The sequence below is a fragment of the Cynocephalus volans genome, chromosome 11 (genome assembly GCF_027409185.1).
Source record: "Cynocephalus volans isolate mCynVol1 chromosome 11, mCynVol1.pri, whole genome shotgun sequence".
Lineage (NCBI taxonomy): Eukaryota > Metazoa > Chordata > Mammalia > Dermoptera > Cynocephalidae > Cynocephalus > Cynocephalus volans.
In genome coordinates, this window is record NC_084470.1 from 56,136,720 (window position 1) to 56,155,473 (window position 18,754).

The 18,754-nt window shown below is 42.1% G+C and overlaps 1 protein-coding gene across 1 annotated transcript in view; it reads left to right on the forward strand.

Moving 5' to 3' along the window:
- The window catches only part of LARS2 (leucyl-tRNA synthetase 2, mitochondrial), a 172,685-nt gene that overhangs the window by 85,522 nt on the left and 68,409 nt on the right, over nucleotides 1–18,754 (forward strand). The window contains exons 7-9 of the mRNA XM_063113936.1: nucleotides 517–660; nucleotides 15,555–15,662; nucleotides 17,966–18,125. Coding sequence (XP_062970006.1) covers nucleotides 517–660; nucleotides 15,555–15,662; nucleotides 17,966–18,125 — 412 coding nt within the window. The remainder of the gene's footprint in view (nucleotides 1–516; nucleotides 661–15,554; nucleotides 15,663–17,965; nucleotides 18,126–18,754) is intronic.

The following is an 18,754-nucleotide window of genomic DNA, read 5'->3' on the forward strand; positions in this document are numbered from 1 at the left end:
GCAGTATGAGAATAATAATATACTTACCTCAAAAGGTGGTTGTAAGGATTCAAAGAGCCAACCTTAATAAGCCACTTAGCATAGCAACTAGCACATGTTAATCACTCAATAAAGGTTAGCAATTTTATTAAAATAAATACATTTGTTTCCCCTAAAATAATCCCATTCTGCTAAATTCTAGGTAGGTACCATTTTTTTCTTCTTTTCCTCTGTTTACTAAAATTTACTATTCTGCTGGTTCATCCTTTCATACAAGATACCAAAGTTGAGTTAGACACTTGTGTAAAGGGTTCTTTCCCAAGCATATTCTAATGAAATGAAAGCACAGAGGCAGTTCCCATGTGCTTTTTACAGCTTACTAGTAGTTTCTTGGCCAAGCAGTACTCCAAGGAGATGTCCTCAAGTCTCAGAGAAGAGCTGTTGCATTTACAGACCTTTTCACACGTAAGAAGCCTCAAAATAATCCTATCAAGGTACTAACCAGATTGCATCATTTTGTTTTATGAATTATAACAGGCCTTGGTTAACTGGGACCCAGTGGATCAAACGGTGCTTGCCAATGAGCAGGTGGATGAACACGGCTGTTCTTGGCGTTCCGGAGCAAAGGTGGAACAGAAGTACCTCAGGCAGTGGTTTATTAAGACAACAGCCTACGCAAAGGTGAGTGTCAGCCAGGAGGCTCCCCAGTAGTGCCCTACATGTTGGTAGGCAACACTAAGGTTTTCTGGGTATTGGAGAGCCTCACTATTGGGGTTGAAAAATAGGAAGGGCTCCTAGAGCCATGCATATGCAGACAGGAAGGAGATGAGCCTCAGTGGCACTCTCAGAGAGTGATGAGTTTGGATCTCTCAGTTGTAAGTCAGGAATGACACCTGGAGGTCATTATAAGCCTTTGTTTGCTGACCTTTCAACTCACTGCCAGAGAGGTCAACAAACATCCATGATAGCAGCAATAAAGCTTAAAAAGAGAGAGAGAGAAAAGTGCATTCATCTGTGTAGTTCTAATAAGACCTCCAGAAAGATAGGATGAAATTTCAGAGAGTTCAGAAAAGATCATCTGAAAGAAATGAAGAGGTGGTCGATCTCCATGAAGTAAGGCCCAAGTGAAAATGAACTCAGCCAGGAACCAAAGCTCTAGAATCTAACTCTGCTGTGTCCCTGATTAACAGTGTGAAGTGGTTCCTGGGCCTTATTTTCCTTGTCAGTAAAATAAAGAGGTTGGACCAAGTGGTCTTTAAGGTGCCTTCTGGCACTTCGCATGTTCAGGGATTCAGGGTAAAGCCAACTATTAGAAGCAGGGGCTTGCTTATTAAGTCACCAATAACCTGGGCAAAATGATAATCAGTTCTGTATATACATGGAACCACTCTGTGCAAGGTGTCCTTTGAACTTACCAAGTTTCAGGATACTGGAATTGAGGAGTTACTCCCTGAAACTCCAGAGACAAATGATTAGAGCAAATTAGGGACAGTTCACATGGCAATTTGATGATCTCTGTATTCTTATGTATGCATGAAACTGAACATAACCAGAGTCTGAAAAGTAAAGGCAGCATGAAGGGCTGCTCATGGTATGTCATGGTAGTTCTTTGCCTATGGTAGTCACCATAAGAAGGATAGTTGTACCCTTCCATAGTAGCCCTTGGGTTGCTCTGTCAGAGATAGTGTACGGAACTGAAATGGATTTTGAGTCAGATTCAGTATTGTAGTACTTATATGCAAAGAAAGCACAAATTTCTAAATAATCTCCGATCACTTTGCTGAATTAGAACTGCAGTATACCAATTCACAATAGCAATGCCATATGGAAATATGACCTCCAGTTTTCTCACTCAAAAGACATGTCTTAAATGAGGCTCTTTTCCCATTATAATTTATTCAGAATTCAGCAGAGAATAGCATATGGATTTGGAAAAGTGCTCATTAGAACTTGTTAACACAGTGCCTTGCTCTTTTTAAGCAGAGGAATATTGGAGATTGAATGAGAAGAGCAAAGCTGAGGATGTTGCTTTCTGTGCTCTCCTAAGCAGAGGGAGCCCCTATCTGGTGACAGTTGGGCTCCATTGTGTTACTGGGAGGGATGCCAGGTCACCTCATGAACCTGTTAGATGATTCTGTAATAGGCATTGTTGGAAAGGCCACCTAATTAGCTCTTTTGTTTTGACCTCTGCCTCTAGTTGAAAATGTAATAACCTAACTTAGAGGCATTAGTCTTTAAATTGTCAGCTGTGAATTTTCAACTGTTCAGTGGAAATGGTTAGTTACCATGGTGACTTGCCTGGTTCTTGCTGAACTCCTGTGCAGATTTATTGAAAAAACTGTCTTTGGAGGTCAGCACTTGGTTTGCTTTGAAAATCAGGAGAAGAGGGAGAGTAAGACTCCATGAAGCTTCACAGAGAACAATTGCTATGGGGCTGAAAGCAGAACAGAAATACCAGGGGGCTGTGCAGTACTAGGAGACTGTGGAGTTGTAGCCCAGCCAAGAGTATGCAGCTGAGACTCCAAAAATGCCGTGCATTAGAAGTATGGATGATACCTTAGGACTGGGGACAAAATCAAAATAAACTCATCCAGATGAAAAATAATAGCAACCCCGAGAGGTTCAAAAGGAACTTCTAGAACAAAATTAAACATCCTTAAAGGGGACACCATAATCCAGACTCCCTACAAAGTTTCACCTGCAATGTCTAACATATAATAAAAAATTACTAGAGTTGCAAAAAGCAGAAAATTGTGACCCATAATCAATGTGGGAGGAAAGCAGCCCAATAGAAATGGACCCTGAGATGATACAGATATTGGAATTAGTAGATAAAGCCAAAGGCATCTATTATGTAAATGGCCTGGGATTTAAAAGAAAAGATGGCCACGATGAGTGAACAGATAGGGAATCTCAGGAGACAGTAGAAACTATTTTTAAAAAATGAACCAACTGGAAATTTAGAACAGAAAAGTACAATATCTGGAATGAGAAATTTCTATTTTGGCTGCAGAGAGTTAAGAAAGGGTTAAGTAGACCATAAAACTGGAGGGAAGTTCCCTTCCCTCCATGTAGGAAACAGCATGTGTGGTGGCCCTAAAACAGAAGTGTATATGATGGGTTTAAGAAGCTGAAAGAAGGACACTATAACTTAACTGAGAGAGGGATACTGTAGCTTAACTGAGACATAAGACAGGGCTGGAGAGGTGCTTAGGGGTTAAATCAGGCATTGCCTTTTAGGTCTTAAGGAATTTGGATTTTACCATGGGGACCATAGGAAACCGTTAAAGGTTTCTAAGGAAGGGAGTGACATGGTCAGATTTGTATTTTTATAAGGTCACTGTGGAAAAGGCAAGTGTGGATGCAGAGAGACCACTTACAAGGCTATTGCAATGGTCCTGGCATGCAAAACTTAGACTTAGGTAGGAGTAGTAGAGAGAAGTATGTAGTTAGAAAAACATTCAGGAGGTGAAATTGTAGCACTTGGTGATATATTGGGTGAGAGTATGTAGGAGATGGTGGCATCAAGGAAGACCTGGCTTGAACAGTAAGTGGATGGTCAGGCCACTTACTGGGATAGGAAGTCCTGGAAGAGACATAGTCCTGACCCTTTTGAGTTTGCAGTGGCCATGGGACATTTGAGTAGAGATGTAAAGATAATAGGTGCTTGGAAAATTAGGTCCAAAACTTCAAAGATCAAATGAGATAGGACATCTGCTTTGAAACCTGGTATGATAGAAATAGTCTTGAATTAGTGAAGTGGTCCTGCTCTGTAGATAAGGGGAGATGTTGAATCAATTAGTAATGCTTTCAACTGTGAATATCTGAAAACCTAGGTTATGGTGGCCTAAACAAATAGGAAGTTACTTTTCCCACTTAACTAGTTCTAGTTACTGAGACTGAACAGGGAAGGGGCTCTGAATTGGCATATCAGTGGTTCTGTTGGCCCTTCCTTCCTGCCTGTCATCTTATGGTTGCAGTATGGCTGCTACAGCTCCAGACATCACATCTTCATCCAAGGCAGAAAGAAGCAAAAGGGGAAGTACAAGTGACTGTTCCTTTTATCTGGAAAGCAAGATGTTTTCCAGAAACCCCCAGCAGAATTCCACTGATGTCTGATTAGCTCCAGTTGTGCCATGTGCCCCCAGCTTCAAGGGAAACTAGGAAAGCAGGCTTAGGCTTTTTAGCTTCAGTAGTCGAGGTAGATGGGCGAAAAGAATGGACAGTGGCTGCTGGGATGGCCAGTGAGCTGTGCCCACCACACTTATCTTTAGAGCTTCCTATCTGTGTCTGGTTTTGCAGCTCCGAGGGCTGCCTCTGTGGTGTATGGCTGTAGTCTGCTTGGGAGCATGGCTGTGGAGGAGCCCCCCTTCCATTCACTTAACTTCAAAATTTTAGAGACAACGCCTGATGTGAAAATTACAGGGAACCCTGAAATATAAAAATGCTTTATTAAGACTGTTCTGTGATGTATTTGATTTTTCTCCTCTTATCCCCTACCCAGCCTTCCTAAGATTGTTTGCTTTGTGAAATCTTAAAAGTGATTTCAGCCACTCATTCTGTGAAAAAGAAAACTTGCAGTGGGAGTATCTGAGGAACATGAATTAGTCTTGGCAGAGTGTGTGGGCGGGATCCTGTGGGCAGCACTGCTGAGGTGAGAGCTAGGGGAGGCAGATGGATTGCAGCCTTACATGCAGACAGCAAAAGGGATTCGGAGTCTAATGGAGCGCCTCAGTTCCTGACAGCAGTGTGACAGCTGGAAGGAGAAACAAATAGAGAGAGGGCCTCCCCTTTGAACTTTTCCAACAGATCTGTGGTTTTGATTTCTTCTGCTGCCTCCTGTGGCCCCTTGTGGCTGCACTGCAGGCCCTTGGCCCCTGGGGCTCCAAGCCTGTGCTCCTCTTTGGCATGTGCCCTCATGGTGCTATCTTAGCCCCCAAACCAAATTGTAGTTATGTTTTCCAAGTTTTCAGGAGTTACCTGGCTACTGCTAAACAAAGTCTGTGTTCACCTTCCTTTCCCTACCTGATTATCTGTGATAAGAGCTCAGGCCTTTATTTATACCATCTTATTCAGCCCTCATGTTAATCCTCTGAGGGTAAAATTAATCCCCATTTTTCTGATGAGGAAATTGAGGCTCCCACTAGTAATATGTAACAGCGCTAGGATTCAAACCTGAGTGACTGAGCTCTTAACCAGCAGTCTCTACTACTTCTTTGGTGGTCCAAATTCATTCGTTCTTCCCCCAGATGTTATTGAGTACCTGGCCAGACCCTGGGCTGGATGCCAAGAATACAGACAAGAGAAGCTGAGGTCCCTGCTCTTGAGGAGCTTAGAGGCTAGTGCAACAGACAGTGGTGGACATGAGCTAGCATAGCCCAGCAGGATCACGGTCACACTGCAGGAGAGTGCAAGGGGAGATGAAGCAGATGAGGTACCCCAAGTCTGTCCAGTGGTTTAGGGAGGTATCACCAAGAAGATGAAAGATGGGAAGCACAAAATGTCTGCAAGGGAGCATTTTGTTGCCTTCTAGATGTGCAGGAAGCTTTACTCTTCAGCCAGCATTTCCAGTTAGGTCTTTGCTGGCAAGAAGCAGATCCCAACATCGAGCCCTTATGAAATCGGGGGGGATGGGAGGTACAGGCTCCCCATTTTCCTGCCCTCTTTGTGCCCCTCCCCACTTTGTGTCTCTGGTTTTGACTCTGTCTCACAAAGGTTGTGGGTAAGCTTGCAGGAGAGGGAAGGGAGGTTTGTGCCAGGAACTCTGGGGAAGTTGAGGAGGAGGCTAGAGCAGGGAGACAGATGCAGAGGAGCAGTGATGCAGGGTGTCTGGCCTCCAGCATCCTTCCCTGGCCACTTAAGAGTCACCTGCACTCTGGTATGGAGACCTTGGGGAGACTTGTTTCAATCCCGAGGCCCTGGGTTGCTTATGAAAGCATTCAGCTGCCCCCTGGAAATTGAGCCTGATGCCTGGCTTTTTGCTTCTACCCTTAGATTCTGTCTCGGCCCCAGAACAGAGGCGGCTCACAGGTAGCATCAGGAAATGCCTCTCGGTATCACTACCCAGTCACCCCTGTGCTGCTCAGGAAGCTTTGCAAAGGGATTGGTCAGGGAGGTTTGGTGACTTGGCTCCACCCTGTCCTCTGTCCCCCAAAAAGCTCTTAGGACACAGTGCCTCCTCCTGTTTGTGCATGCTGGGTCTTCATGTGGTGGGGGTGCACACAGATTAGATGCTGGCAGCAGAGGTGAAGTGACTGAGAATCAAGAGGAGCGAGGAAGAAGCATTTAACAAGCTGTCAGCTTCTCTGTAGGGCTCTGAGTACACAGGCCAGGGCTGGGATTTAGTGATGATAATGCCTGGGGTTAGCTACTGCAGGGTTTTCTCTTAAAAGCCCTGCAGCTTCAAAGTTCTTGTTGCATCCATCCCACCAAGCCCCTGTGGTCAGTCAGGGCTGAGGGTAGACCTATCCCTCCCCCACCAAAAAAATACTTTATTAGTTACTGAGTGGTAGGAGGACAGAGTCCCATGTCTCTCGGTCCCTGGACTTTCAAACCAGTGCTCAGGCGTGCCCTCCAAGCACTCCTCCCTGCCGGAGTTCTTCCCCATGCCTGGGCTGTCTCTTCTTTTGGAAGACTCTGCTCCCATCCTGGGATCTGGTTTTGACTCTCTGTCTCGCAAAGCTAATTAAGTGTAAATTCTGCTCCTTCTTACATAATATCTTCTCCTTCTGTTCTCTGTTTCCCTGCCTCTCCAGGATCTTAGTCCTAAGTTGGACTCTATTCTTCTCCACCCTCCGTTCTTTCCTCTTAGCCCTCCTCAGGGGAATTGTTGGCCAGGAAGCCAGTGCCAGGGGGCACAGTTAGGAGTTTTCACAGGGAGAGCTCTCAGCCTCTCAGAAGACCTGTGGGAGTGGGGCTGGGCAGGGGTGGGAAGGGGACAGAGTCCAAAGGAAAGCAGGGGACTTGAGGCTGGCAGTTCCCATGCAAGCAAGAGGCTGCCTAGAGTAGCAGAGCAAGCCCCTTAGTGACGGCTGGGGCGAGGTGAGACTGTTGGGAGCAGACCTCTCGGAGGACTTCTGTCTGGAGAGGTTCATCAGGGTGGTACAGGGCTGGGCCCCAGCTCTGGGATTTAGAAATCTGTGGTGTTTCTAGAAGGCACAGAGAAGATGCAGGCAATTAGGTTTACTCTCCCTAAAGGTAGGGCCTTCCTGCCCACCTCTGGAATGTCACCCACCATTCATGTCCATATGTGGTCTCTATTAGATCTGATCACCTTATTTCCCGTACCCTGAGTTCTTGCTGGCACCCCACTATCCCTCCCTGTCAGGAAAATAAAGACGGTGCCTGCCCCACCCACTCCAGAGTGTGTGAGAACAAAAGAGAACTCTTGTGGGAAACGCAATCTCCAGATGAGCATGCATTCTCTGCAAACAGGAAGGTTTTCATTTTCTGTTTTGTTTTGTTTCTAAAATGGAAGGAATGACTGAAAAGAGAAAATAGAAGAAATAAACTAATACTTCTTATGGTGTATTGACAATAAAATAAATTGTAAATTTGATCAGAAAAAAATAATGACAGAACTAAACTTTAAGTCTTGCTTTTAAACCCTGAGTAGCCTTTCTGAGCTCCTGGCCAGGTCCTTTGGGGGCACATAGGTCTCCTTCCTCCTTGAGGTGTTAGTCTGGATTCCATGGGAAGAAAGAGATGTGTTGGGTTTGCTAGGGAGGGCTGTTGAGTGTCACCAGTAAACCTCTTTAGCTTAGAGAGTCATTTGAATTTTAAACCTAGAAGAACTTGGAAGACATTTAGTATAGGGTCCCCCACATTTAGCTCAGAGTCTCCCACACTTTTTAATCCCTGTCCTGATCTGAAAAAAACATAAAAGCAAGCAAACAAACAAAAAACCCCTCATGTGTGCCTTTACTGCTGCTTGAAATTACAAAATCAGTATGATGTCTAAAAACAAAATAAAGAGATGAAGGCATTACTTTATTTTAAGTAGCCCACGTCCTGCCCCCAACCCTCCTCCCCCCAGTGCAGATTGCCATCCTGAGGTTCCAGCCGTGAAAATTACTGACCCAGCCCACACTTCATTTTATAATTGAGGCATCCAAGCACAGGAAGGAGCCAGCCCCAACTTTGGTCCCCTCAGTCCCAGACCTACATTCTTTCCACCAGTTCTTGAGAACTAGTTCTCAAGCAACCAAGCATTTCTGAGAATCATGTGCAGACAGTAGATAGCATGTGTTGCAGGGAGGCAGGACATTAATAAGTTGGGAAATGTGATAGGTGCAGAGAGAGTGTACAATTGGCAGGGTAATGGAAAGTGCAGTAATTAGAGGTTTTCTGGGTTGTCCTTGATGGAAGTGGCCTGCTGGCCTCTCAGAGCTAGAGCTATGTCACACTTTGCATCATTATTCTCTGTGCAAGTGCCCTGTCCTTACCCTGGGCCTCCTGATCTGGGCTGTTGGGTGAACAGTGGCTGCTGCTGCTATTAAGGAAGCAAACAGCCATGAACAGATACATATATACTGATTTTTATTTCAAAACTGGTATTCTCTTATAGAAAGGGACGGTTTCCACAGTATCTTTTCATTTCTCTGTATATTTTGCTTACTGTTAGGATGGCTAACTCTGAGTGTCACATTTGCTCAAAGGACAGATTTGATCCTTTCTGGGGCTATAATAAGTTGAGAACTCAGGTAAAATGTACTCCAGTAATTTAAAAAGAGTATATTAATAGCATGATCTTAACCATGTAAAAATACATGCACAAGCACACACACTCGTACTTCATTTTTCAGTCCTAATTAGCACACGATTAGTTTTAAATTTAATGCTGTCAATCACTTGTAATACACCATTGATTGTAAGAAATGTTCCAATTAAAGAGTTTATGGAAAAAATGTACATGGGATATAAGTAGGATGGAAGGATATAAACCAAATATTAATAGTCATCTCCCTGGGTGCTTAAATTGTTTATGGGTAACTATTATTTTCTTCACCCCTCTGTCCTTTCCAAATTTTCTATAAAATGATTATTATCATTTGATAATCATAAAACAAAACAGCATGATAACAGGGTTATGTCATCATTTATTTACACATCTTCTTCAGACTTGAGTGTCTTGGAAAGGAATGGTCTTACATTCTTGCAAGTTCTTAATTTATAGGTAAGCTTCCCATTTGAAGGTAATTGAGCAGAACAGAACTGCTGTTACCATTTTGTTTTTCATGATTAGAACAATAAAAGCTTGCCCCCTAGACACACCCCTTTCCTGGAACAAGACTACCTTCTTAGGCAAGCCTGCCTTTTTACCCTGATGCCACAGATTGGGCTGAGGACAATTTTCAAGTTGGGGCTATTTAACTACTCCCTCCCTCTCCTGTGGGGTACAATTCCAGCATCTCTTTTGCCCTGTCAACTCACAGGCAGTGAGGTAACACAGGCGGCCTCTGGGAATCAGAAGCAATCTCATCAGACAGGTGGCTCTGTCTTGGTTGAGTTCAGCCTCAGCCATCTGTATTCTTACGAGTATGGTAGTGACATTTCATGACCTGTAGTCACTGTTTCTTGGAAGTTAGTGGAATTAGAACTGTTATGGTGCTGAAATGGTGGGGTTACCAGGGTCAGTAGGGAAAAAAAAAAAGCCTGATAAGTGTGGCCTGAGTTAAAATATGGATATGAAGAAATTAGCCAAATTGGCTGCCACCATAGCTTTCTGGTTTCCTTTACTGCATCCTTTCCCACAGAGCCTGCACATGGGGCCATGCAATGGAGTCCCAGGGCATTCCCTGATGGTCATACCTAGAAAGCACACCCTTCTTTCCAGTATCACTGGCAATGTTTACATGTGTAAGAGTCCTTTTACTCGAGCTATTTTATAGCCCGGGGTTTGTCCCTCTCTTTTATGTAAGTCTGAGATGTGCACTTGATGTATGTGTTGACTGGTTGGTGCCTCTTTTCCTCTTGCCCCTTCAGTCCTCTGAATCCACACCGTATTGGCAATTCATACATCATTAACAAGATGACTTGCTCAGAAGTGATTATTTCCCTCCTGGGTTAACAGCACCTTCACTGGAATTGAGACTCTTGGACAACACAATTGTATTTTGTAAATAAACATTTTGCCTTGAAATGCCAGAACAGGTGGATTTTGCTAGAAATGCATATCACATTTCAGAGAGAGGTTAAAGTAGGGCTGTAATAGGGAGGCTTTATTATATTTATTTACTTGTCATGTCTTCTCTAAATTCAAACAAGGTAGACATAATGCCAAATGAGTTTTTTAACATATAAATCTTCATGCATAACTTCATGCCAAAGTCAAACAGGAAAGGGGGTCTAAGGTGAGAGAGAAAGTTTATTCCTCTGGAATATTCTAGAGGGAATATCTAGACTTTTAAACATCTTGCTGACTTCAGAATTGGTTTTCCTTTATTAGAACTCAAATATACACTGCATCTTTGAAGTAACTGCATTGACATGATAAAAGAATAAAGAGATCTTGGCAACAAGAATAAGTTTTAGAAAAATATGTACAAATTATAATTTAGAAATAATTGTTATTAAATCACACTGATTCAGAAGTATGCTAAGTGTCAAGCTTTTCAAAATTGTTCATTTTAATTAGATGTCATTAAATCCTGTCTCTTCCATTCTGTCTCAAATCTGTGTCCAACTCTCCCCTTAGTAACTAATAAATCCACCTGTTTTAAAAAAAAGGTCTATACTTCTCAGTATGACTAAACTTTTGTTAGCCAGGTCATCTCAAATGTATCCTGTTACTTAAACCACTTCTGAATTCGTATTTGTGGTCATGTTGTGCTTTGTTCTTAATGCTTTAGCTCATATGCCCTTCCTCTCTCGGGAAGTATGGATTTATTCCTAGCATTATTTCTTCTGCTTCTTTGAAGAGAGGTTCAGATTAGCCATGTTACATTTAATCCTCTATCCCCAGCCTTTTAGTTTAATCTTTTTCTTATTCCTGATTATACGATGTTACTAAAGCCTTTCTGATTGGATGTTGCTTCAGCCCATCTCATATTGGCTCATGTTCTTAAATGTGGCTCATATTCAGACTCAATGTACAGTTCTGTTTCAACTTCTTCAGATGGTTTGCTGTAGAGCAACCTATCCTAATGAAAGTGATTATAAGGCCCCTTTGCAAACCACACTACTTCTGTATAAGCTAAATGATAACCACAGGGAGACTTTGCAATTTTACTTCAGATGAGTATTAACTATAGTAATTCTTTGTAAAAAATTGAATAAGGAGCCAATTTATATTATTAATTTCTAGTTTTTGCATCTGGAGGAATTTGTCTTTTGGCTAATTTTACATGGAGATACCTGAAAACTGAGCACAGTGATCCCAGAACAATCAGGATATCTGGAAAATTCGTTATCTTGGATCTGCTGCTGACTAGTAGTAGTCTAGGGAAATAGTAGTTTATGGGTAGTAATTTAGGGATTTAGTAGTTTAGGGAAATCACTTGACCTCTTGGAACTCCAGTTTTTCATTTATTAAATGTGGGGAGTTGAAAAAATTAGTGGTTTCCAAATTATGCCCAAGCCTTGGGAATTGATGGGAAGAGGTTACAGGAGAGAGGAGGGTGTATTCTTTCAACTCTTACATACTGCGTTCCCTCAGATTTTATTTGAAAAGGGATTTCATAGCACTTTTTAAAAGAGTCTGAAAACCTGCTATTTCCCTATGTTTTGTGGTTCTGTGAGCCAGTAGGATCTCTGCATATTGAGGTTGGCCAGGCTGAGGAAGAGGGCACTGCCAACTCTGCATGCCAGACATAAGGTCATGAAATGAGATGAATACCGTCTGCTATTGCTGTAATTGCAACACCAAAAGAAATAGAAAGGATATAATCTCAACAAAAACACAAAACAAACAAAAACAGCTCTTTAGATTGAATAATTGTCACACTGTAATTACTTACCTCTTTCTTGTTCTGGTGGAGCCTTGGTCTGCCCCAGCCCTGGGATGGAGAGGTTGTTGGGAGCTCTTGGTCAAGGTGCTCTCTAAAGCCTTGTTCATCAAAAACTGTCATGAAAAATGTGTGTATTATATAGTGGGGAATAAAAAGAACTTACTGGGTTGTTCAAGAGGTTGATTTCATTTGGTTAATTTTTAAATTTTCTCTTGGCTTTTAAAAATATTCATAGATTAGGTTAGCTTTTAAGCAAGCATCTTCCCCAGAATTAGCATATGAAAACATTCACATTTCATACTATTTGAATCTTTTGTCCTCACTGAGATCTGAATATTTTAAGCAAAGAACCGTCACAAGTTTTCCAGCCTTGACAATTCAATCTAGAAGAAAAAACACAGTAAGAGAGCTCCTGTACTTGAGGCTCAGTAATGCAGGGGGAGGAAGGGATGGAAAGTGCTGTCAGGATTGGACCTAGTCAACTCCAAATATTCTGTGGCAGGGAAGGATAGCATGAGAGATGGAGCTAATCTTCATGTTTGTGGGTTTTATCTGATAGACACCAGATCCCATCAGACACCTATAGGTTTGCTTGGAAGTTAAATGGAATCTCACTGGTCATTGGAGAGCAAAAGCCATGAGTCATTTTCAGAGTTTATAATGTACGAGTTCTATGCTTGTTGACATGTAAGACCCCCTAAATTGCTTCCCAAATTGAAAAGCATTCTAGAGTACATAATTTTATCAGAAGTTTGATTAATAGTTTATAATTAATATATTCAAGATTTTATACTATTCTATAATGATATCAAGGCAGTAATGTATCAGCTAATATAGATATTTATTAGGGTGTTGAAACTTTTATAATCCACTGATGTTAGTTAGGAAACTTGGTTACAAAAAACATAAAGTTACTCTATTAATTTAAGCCAAAAAGGAATTGGTCAGAAGAGGATCAGGTTATCACAGTTAGATGGAAAGGCTGGAAACCCAAGCTCAGGCCAGAATTAGGAGAGAACAAGGGTACAGCCAAGATCTGTCCCCCAAAATTGTCTGCTTAAGCCATTGCTGCCATGGGTACAGCATCTCCAGCCTCTCAATTCTTGTGTGGCATTTAAGGTAGTTGACCCTATGCGTTTGGGTCCCCCCGCAGTGTTCCAAGATTGTACTGAACCTATGATTGATTACATTTGTTAACTTCAGCATGGAGAGGAATGGGATGTGGGGACAAGTCTATGCCCTTTCACACTTCCATAGTTGGTAGTAGAGCCCTGCCCTGCCACTCACCCATTTTGCAATTCTTCCTCAAGAAAGAAGAGATTTCAGATGCTGGACAGCCCAAACAGTAGAAGTTCATGGTGTCATTGAGGCAGAAAGTTATTAACTAAGTGATGCTGGGCAGATTGCTAAACCTCGCTGGGCCTTTGTGTCCTCATCTGTAGAGAGAGGAGATTCTGACAAACTCAGCCCTATGGCTCTCTAATCAGAGTCTTCCTCCTAGGAATAAAATAAAAATATAAATAAGATAAAAGAGGTAGACAGATCTCTAATAAGTGCCTCTTAGTCAGAGAATGGTAAGCTGAAACTATCTGAAATATGGATATGGGAAAGCTGAATTTAAATACTGCTGTTATAAAGTAGTGAATTACATAGTAGAGAATGGGACTGAGTATGAACTTAGGAGTCAGCTACACCTTGCTTCAAGTACTGCTTCCACAGTTCTAGCCCATACTTGTGGGGTGACTTAGGGAAGATTTCTAAGACTCATTTCCTATCTGGGCGGTGGAGATGCTACTGCTTGACTTGTGCTGTTGTTGCGAAGATTAAATGAGTCAACACAGGTAAAAGTGCCTGGTACTTCGGAAGTATTCTACAAAGGTTATTACTTCCCTTTCCGGATGCCTGGGGATCTGGTTCGGTAGTACAGCTCTCTGATTCTCTCCCTTGAGTAGAGGACATTAAATGGAATTATAATGAGCATTTGCCCAGGACAAGGCACAGTTCTAGGCTCTGGGCCAGGCCCTGTGTGGAATATAAAGAAAATCAGTGTTTGCAGTTGAGCTGTAGAGATCACAAGCCACCATTTCCTTATGCCATACTATCTGAATTCAGATGAGGAGCACTGTGGTAGTAAGAGTTGTGACCTGTACATTACCAAACATGGCAATAAGTTTTTGTTTTTTGGTTTTTTTTTTTTACATTTTTCTCGTAGAATAAAATACACATAACCATATAAAACAAATTTGTAGCTGTTTGAATTATTATAAAGTAACTATATGTATAGGTAGGTGATAGATATGGAAAATGCTCTGTGTTTTTTATCACACAATAAAGTAAGAATCTTTGTGATGTAGCAGAAAGAATACTGTTAGTTAATAAATCTGCCTTCCGTCCTGGCTCATCAGTTCCTGTGACCTTGGATAAGCCAATAACCTCTCTCAACATAAGTTCATTCATTTGGAAATGAGCTACCTTACCTGAGTGTATGAGAAGAGATGTGTGTAAAAGCACTTTATGAATTACAAAACCCTAGACAAATAAAGCATCATTATTGAAAGAAAGTGAACCGAGATGCCAGGTACTGTTCAAGCTTTATTAAACAAAGAAATCTGCTGGACTGTGCTCAAAGTAGCAAGCAACCCAGGGCTGCCCTGAAAATGGTGGACAGCACCAGGTGTGGGGGTGGTAGAGCTTATATTGGTATGTTGGTGCCAAGAGGTAGGTGATACCATCAGGGAGGGTCATTATGCTAATGTGGATCAGGGTGGAGAACTGCCTCCTTGCAGAAGCAAAAGGAGTTTCTTTTTAAGTCAGGAGGCTTCTTGTAAAGGGAAGGGGGGAGGGGAGGGGATGGGTGTCGCCATTTTGTACTTGGGTTTGTCTAAAGTGGTGCTGGTTATGTTGCAGATCTATTAATTACGTTGCCTATATTAACCATAATACAATTAGGAATTCAAAGTTGGAATCTTTGCATTACAAGTATATGATATACTTTTAAACCCATCTGTTGAAGGAACGTGTCTCATCATCAAATAAGGACTAGTATGTGCTTGAAGCCTTAGAGAATAATTTATAGAAAAACTTCTCTTTTATAGGAATTTAGGATTAAAAGTAGACAGATAAAGATGAAAATCCATGTGTGTTTCTAATAGCAAATGTTTATACAAACTAATGTGATATTTCCCTTATGCTAATTTTTATTTTTTAAATGTAAAGATATAGTTTATAATGTTCTACATATGATATAGTTGAGTTGTGGAATATCCATGAATGGCTTATCTTAGAGTTTCAAAATTCATAAACCTGAACTTCTTTTTTTCAGTCCCCAGACTGTGGGAGAGAATACACTAAACACATTCAGCTGTGAATTATGATCTTTGCTTGTTAACTTTCTTCCTTTCATGAAAACTTGGCTCACTGAGAATAGAAAAATTGGTCAAACCCATGTCACTGACTTGAGTCATGGTGAGTGTATCTGTTTCTAACCCTTGCTGGCCTCCTCTGACTTGGCAAGTGAACATGAGTGCTAAATCCTGAACCTCCTTGAGTGTCCCCACCATTCCTACTTCAGCAGGCCCCGAGTCATTTGCTTTGTGTTTCTACTTCTCCATTCTTTCGTTCCCACAGGCCATGCAGGACGCACTGGCAGACCTTCCAGAATGGTATGGAATAAAAGGCATGCAGGCCCACTGGATCGGGGACTGTGTGGGCTGCCATTTGGACTTCACATTAAAGGTGATCAAGTAATAGCATCTCCAGCAATTCGTGCTTACAGATCTCCTTCTGAATTTTAGAACTCATTGAATAAACTAGCAGCTTGAGACTCTACAGCAGAACCGTCCAAAAGAAAGATACTGCGAGTGACATATGTGATTTTAAATTTTCTAGTAGCCACATTTTTTTAAAGTGCAAAGAAACAGATGAAATTAATTTTAATGACTTATTTTTTTTAACCCATTATATCCAAAATATTATTGTTTCAAGATGGGATCAACAAAAAAGGATTTATTGAAGAAATAGTTTACATTCTCGTTTTAGTACAGTCTTCAAAACCCACTACATTCTACACTGTGATAGCACATAATAGCCACATTGCAAGTGCTTCATAGCCGTAGATTGCTACTGGCTACCATACTGGGCAGTGCAGTCATAGAAAGTCTGGGGGCCCATGAACTCTCTGAAATTATTTGCAAAATGTTTGCATGGGCATTTTCCTGAACAATGGGTCCATAGCTCTCGTTGTATTCCCTAAGGAATTCATATCACAAAGCAGGTTAAAAGCCAAGAGAGCAGAGGCAAACTGTAACACCATTTCAAAACCAGACAGAGCTGTTAAGGTTAATGTTCAAAACGGGTGACTTGCTGTGGAAAGACTGCTGAAAAGTCATAACTTAAGGCCCACCTGCTCTGGAAGGTGCCCCTAAAACTTTTCTCTTTGTTTCTAGTAACTAGAAAGTTGTTCTATTTGCTATTTCTTACCTGGGTATTCTTTTCTATACTTCCGCTTTCTTCTCTAATCAATACCTGTGTGCTCTATTCATTTAGCTCCATGCCCTGCTGTCACCTTAGTCCCCATCAAAACCTTTAGAAGGAGGAAGCAGCAGCCAAGAGACAAAATTGGCCTATCTTTCTAGACCCTTCTCTACTGACAGCCATACCTGATATCTCTTGAGCACCTGCCACTTGCCACTGAGCTCATAATTCCCTGTGTAGTCCCCTCACAGAAGTGACCCAACTCACTCCAACTGTAAACATTGGGAGTGAGAAGAAGCCTCCCATAAGGGAGTGTGTGCTTTGGAAACCTTTCAGTAACAAATTCTGAACTGAGCTTTTCCTCTTAATGCATTCCTGAGAAGGTGGCGAGAGTTCTGAAATTCAGTCCAGCCATGACGTTTGTTCAGATTTGCAGGGCCATCTCTTTTGGGGGCTTGTGCGATAGCCTGGCTCTGGTCCCCACCCCAAAGGCCTTTGCTTCTCAACCAGGGGGAAGGATGTTGGTCTCTGAGCTTCTTAGCTTCTGTGCACGGAATGTCGTCTATACTCTCTTCCTTGCCCGACATTTTACTATAAAAATATTTTCATCTCTATTCCTGGATCCACCTGAAAATGAGATGGGGCAACATGATGTCTAAGGGAAGGAAATATTCTCAGTCCTACAGGGCAGGCCATGTGGCTGTGCCTCTGTGGCTCTGTAGGTGATACCTAATTAGCACGCAGGCCCTGTTGTGGACTGTCTTGTAGTTCATCATTGACCTTCTGTCCATGTGTTTGAATAAATGTATGAAGAAAGTAGAACCTGACCTCTCTTTGTCCTCCATGTCTGTCACATAATTGGCACTCAGTTGATGCCTAATGTATGCACCTTCTTTGTAAGGTGTTTTAACCAGCTCTAGGGACGCTCAATTGTGAGCTTAACTCAGGCTATCTTTTCTTTCTTTCTTTCTTCAAAACAGTAATAACTTCAGTGACTGTTTCTCTAGTTAGAAAAGCAGAAAAAGTAGTTTTTTTTCTGTACCCTTAAATCCTTGAGGAAAATGTAGCTCTTTGGATATAACATTAACAGTTAGTTTTTTTTTTTTTTTAAAGATGACTGGTAAGGGGATCTTAACCCTTGACTTGGTGTTGTCAGCACCACACTCACCCAGTGAGCTAACCGGTCATCCCTATATGGGATCCGAACCCGGGGCCTTGGTGTTATCAGCACCACACTCTCCCAAGTGAGCCACAGGCTGGCCCTAGTTTTGCCTTGTGAACAAAGGAGCCAAGAAAGCCAGGAAAAGTCTTTCTGAGCATACTTTGACCACCTTCAGTTTGGGTCTACCAGTGTGCCTGCTGGTGGGCACCGGGCAAGGCTTCCAGAAGGGGAACTCCCATCTTCTTTTCTCCCGCCCTTCTCCTCCCTGCTGGGTACCATCTCAGTCCACCACACCCCTCGTCACCACTGTTTGAGAATGAGGAGGAAAGGAGATGTGGTTGGGGAGCAACACAGCTCAGAGGGAGGACTGAGAAATGAAATGACTCTTCTTTTCTCCTGCCAGGTTGATGGGCAAGTCACAGGAGAAAAACTGACTGCCTACACGGCCACCCCTGAGGCCATTTACGGTACTTCCCACGTGGCCATCTCTCCCAGCCATGGACTCTTACGCGGGCACAGCCCTCTGAAGGAAGCCTTTCAGAAGGCACTTGTCCCTCACAAAGGTAAGTTGGCAAGTTAAGGCTATGGCAGTAGGATTACTGCCTTACATTCGGACAGCACTTCAGAGATCACGGTCCTTTCGCATATATCACCTTCTGTGATTTGTTCTTTACCTTAGCCTTATTTTTTATTTTAAAGCACAAGGATAAAAAAGAGCTCTGAAAACACTGAGTTGCTTGCCCCTGGTTTCACTGTGAGTTACTAGTTTGTCTGCGTCTTGAGCTTCTGACTGAAAGCTCAGCTCCTTCCCTATCAATATAATCTAGATTTAAAGTTCTTTTCTTTCTTTTTTGGAGAGGAGTTGAATATTGCATTCTAGTATTGTTGTTGTTGTGTGTGGGTGTGTGGGTGTGTTTTATTTTTTATTTTTTGTTTGTTTTTAAAAATTTTTATTGAATCATAATTGATTATACATATTTTGGGGGTTCAAAGTTGACATATGTTGATCAAATCAATATTAGTAGCACATATATTGTTACAAATCGTACTTATTCTTTATGCCCCTTGTCCATCTCTCCCCATCCTCCTTCTCCCTCCCCCTTGCCTCCTCTGATAACCCTAGTTTCTTCTCTCCTTCTGAAAGAGAAACGGATACTCTGTTGATTTGTTGCCTAGATGATCTGTCCAATGC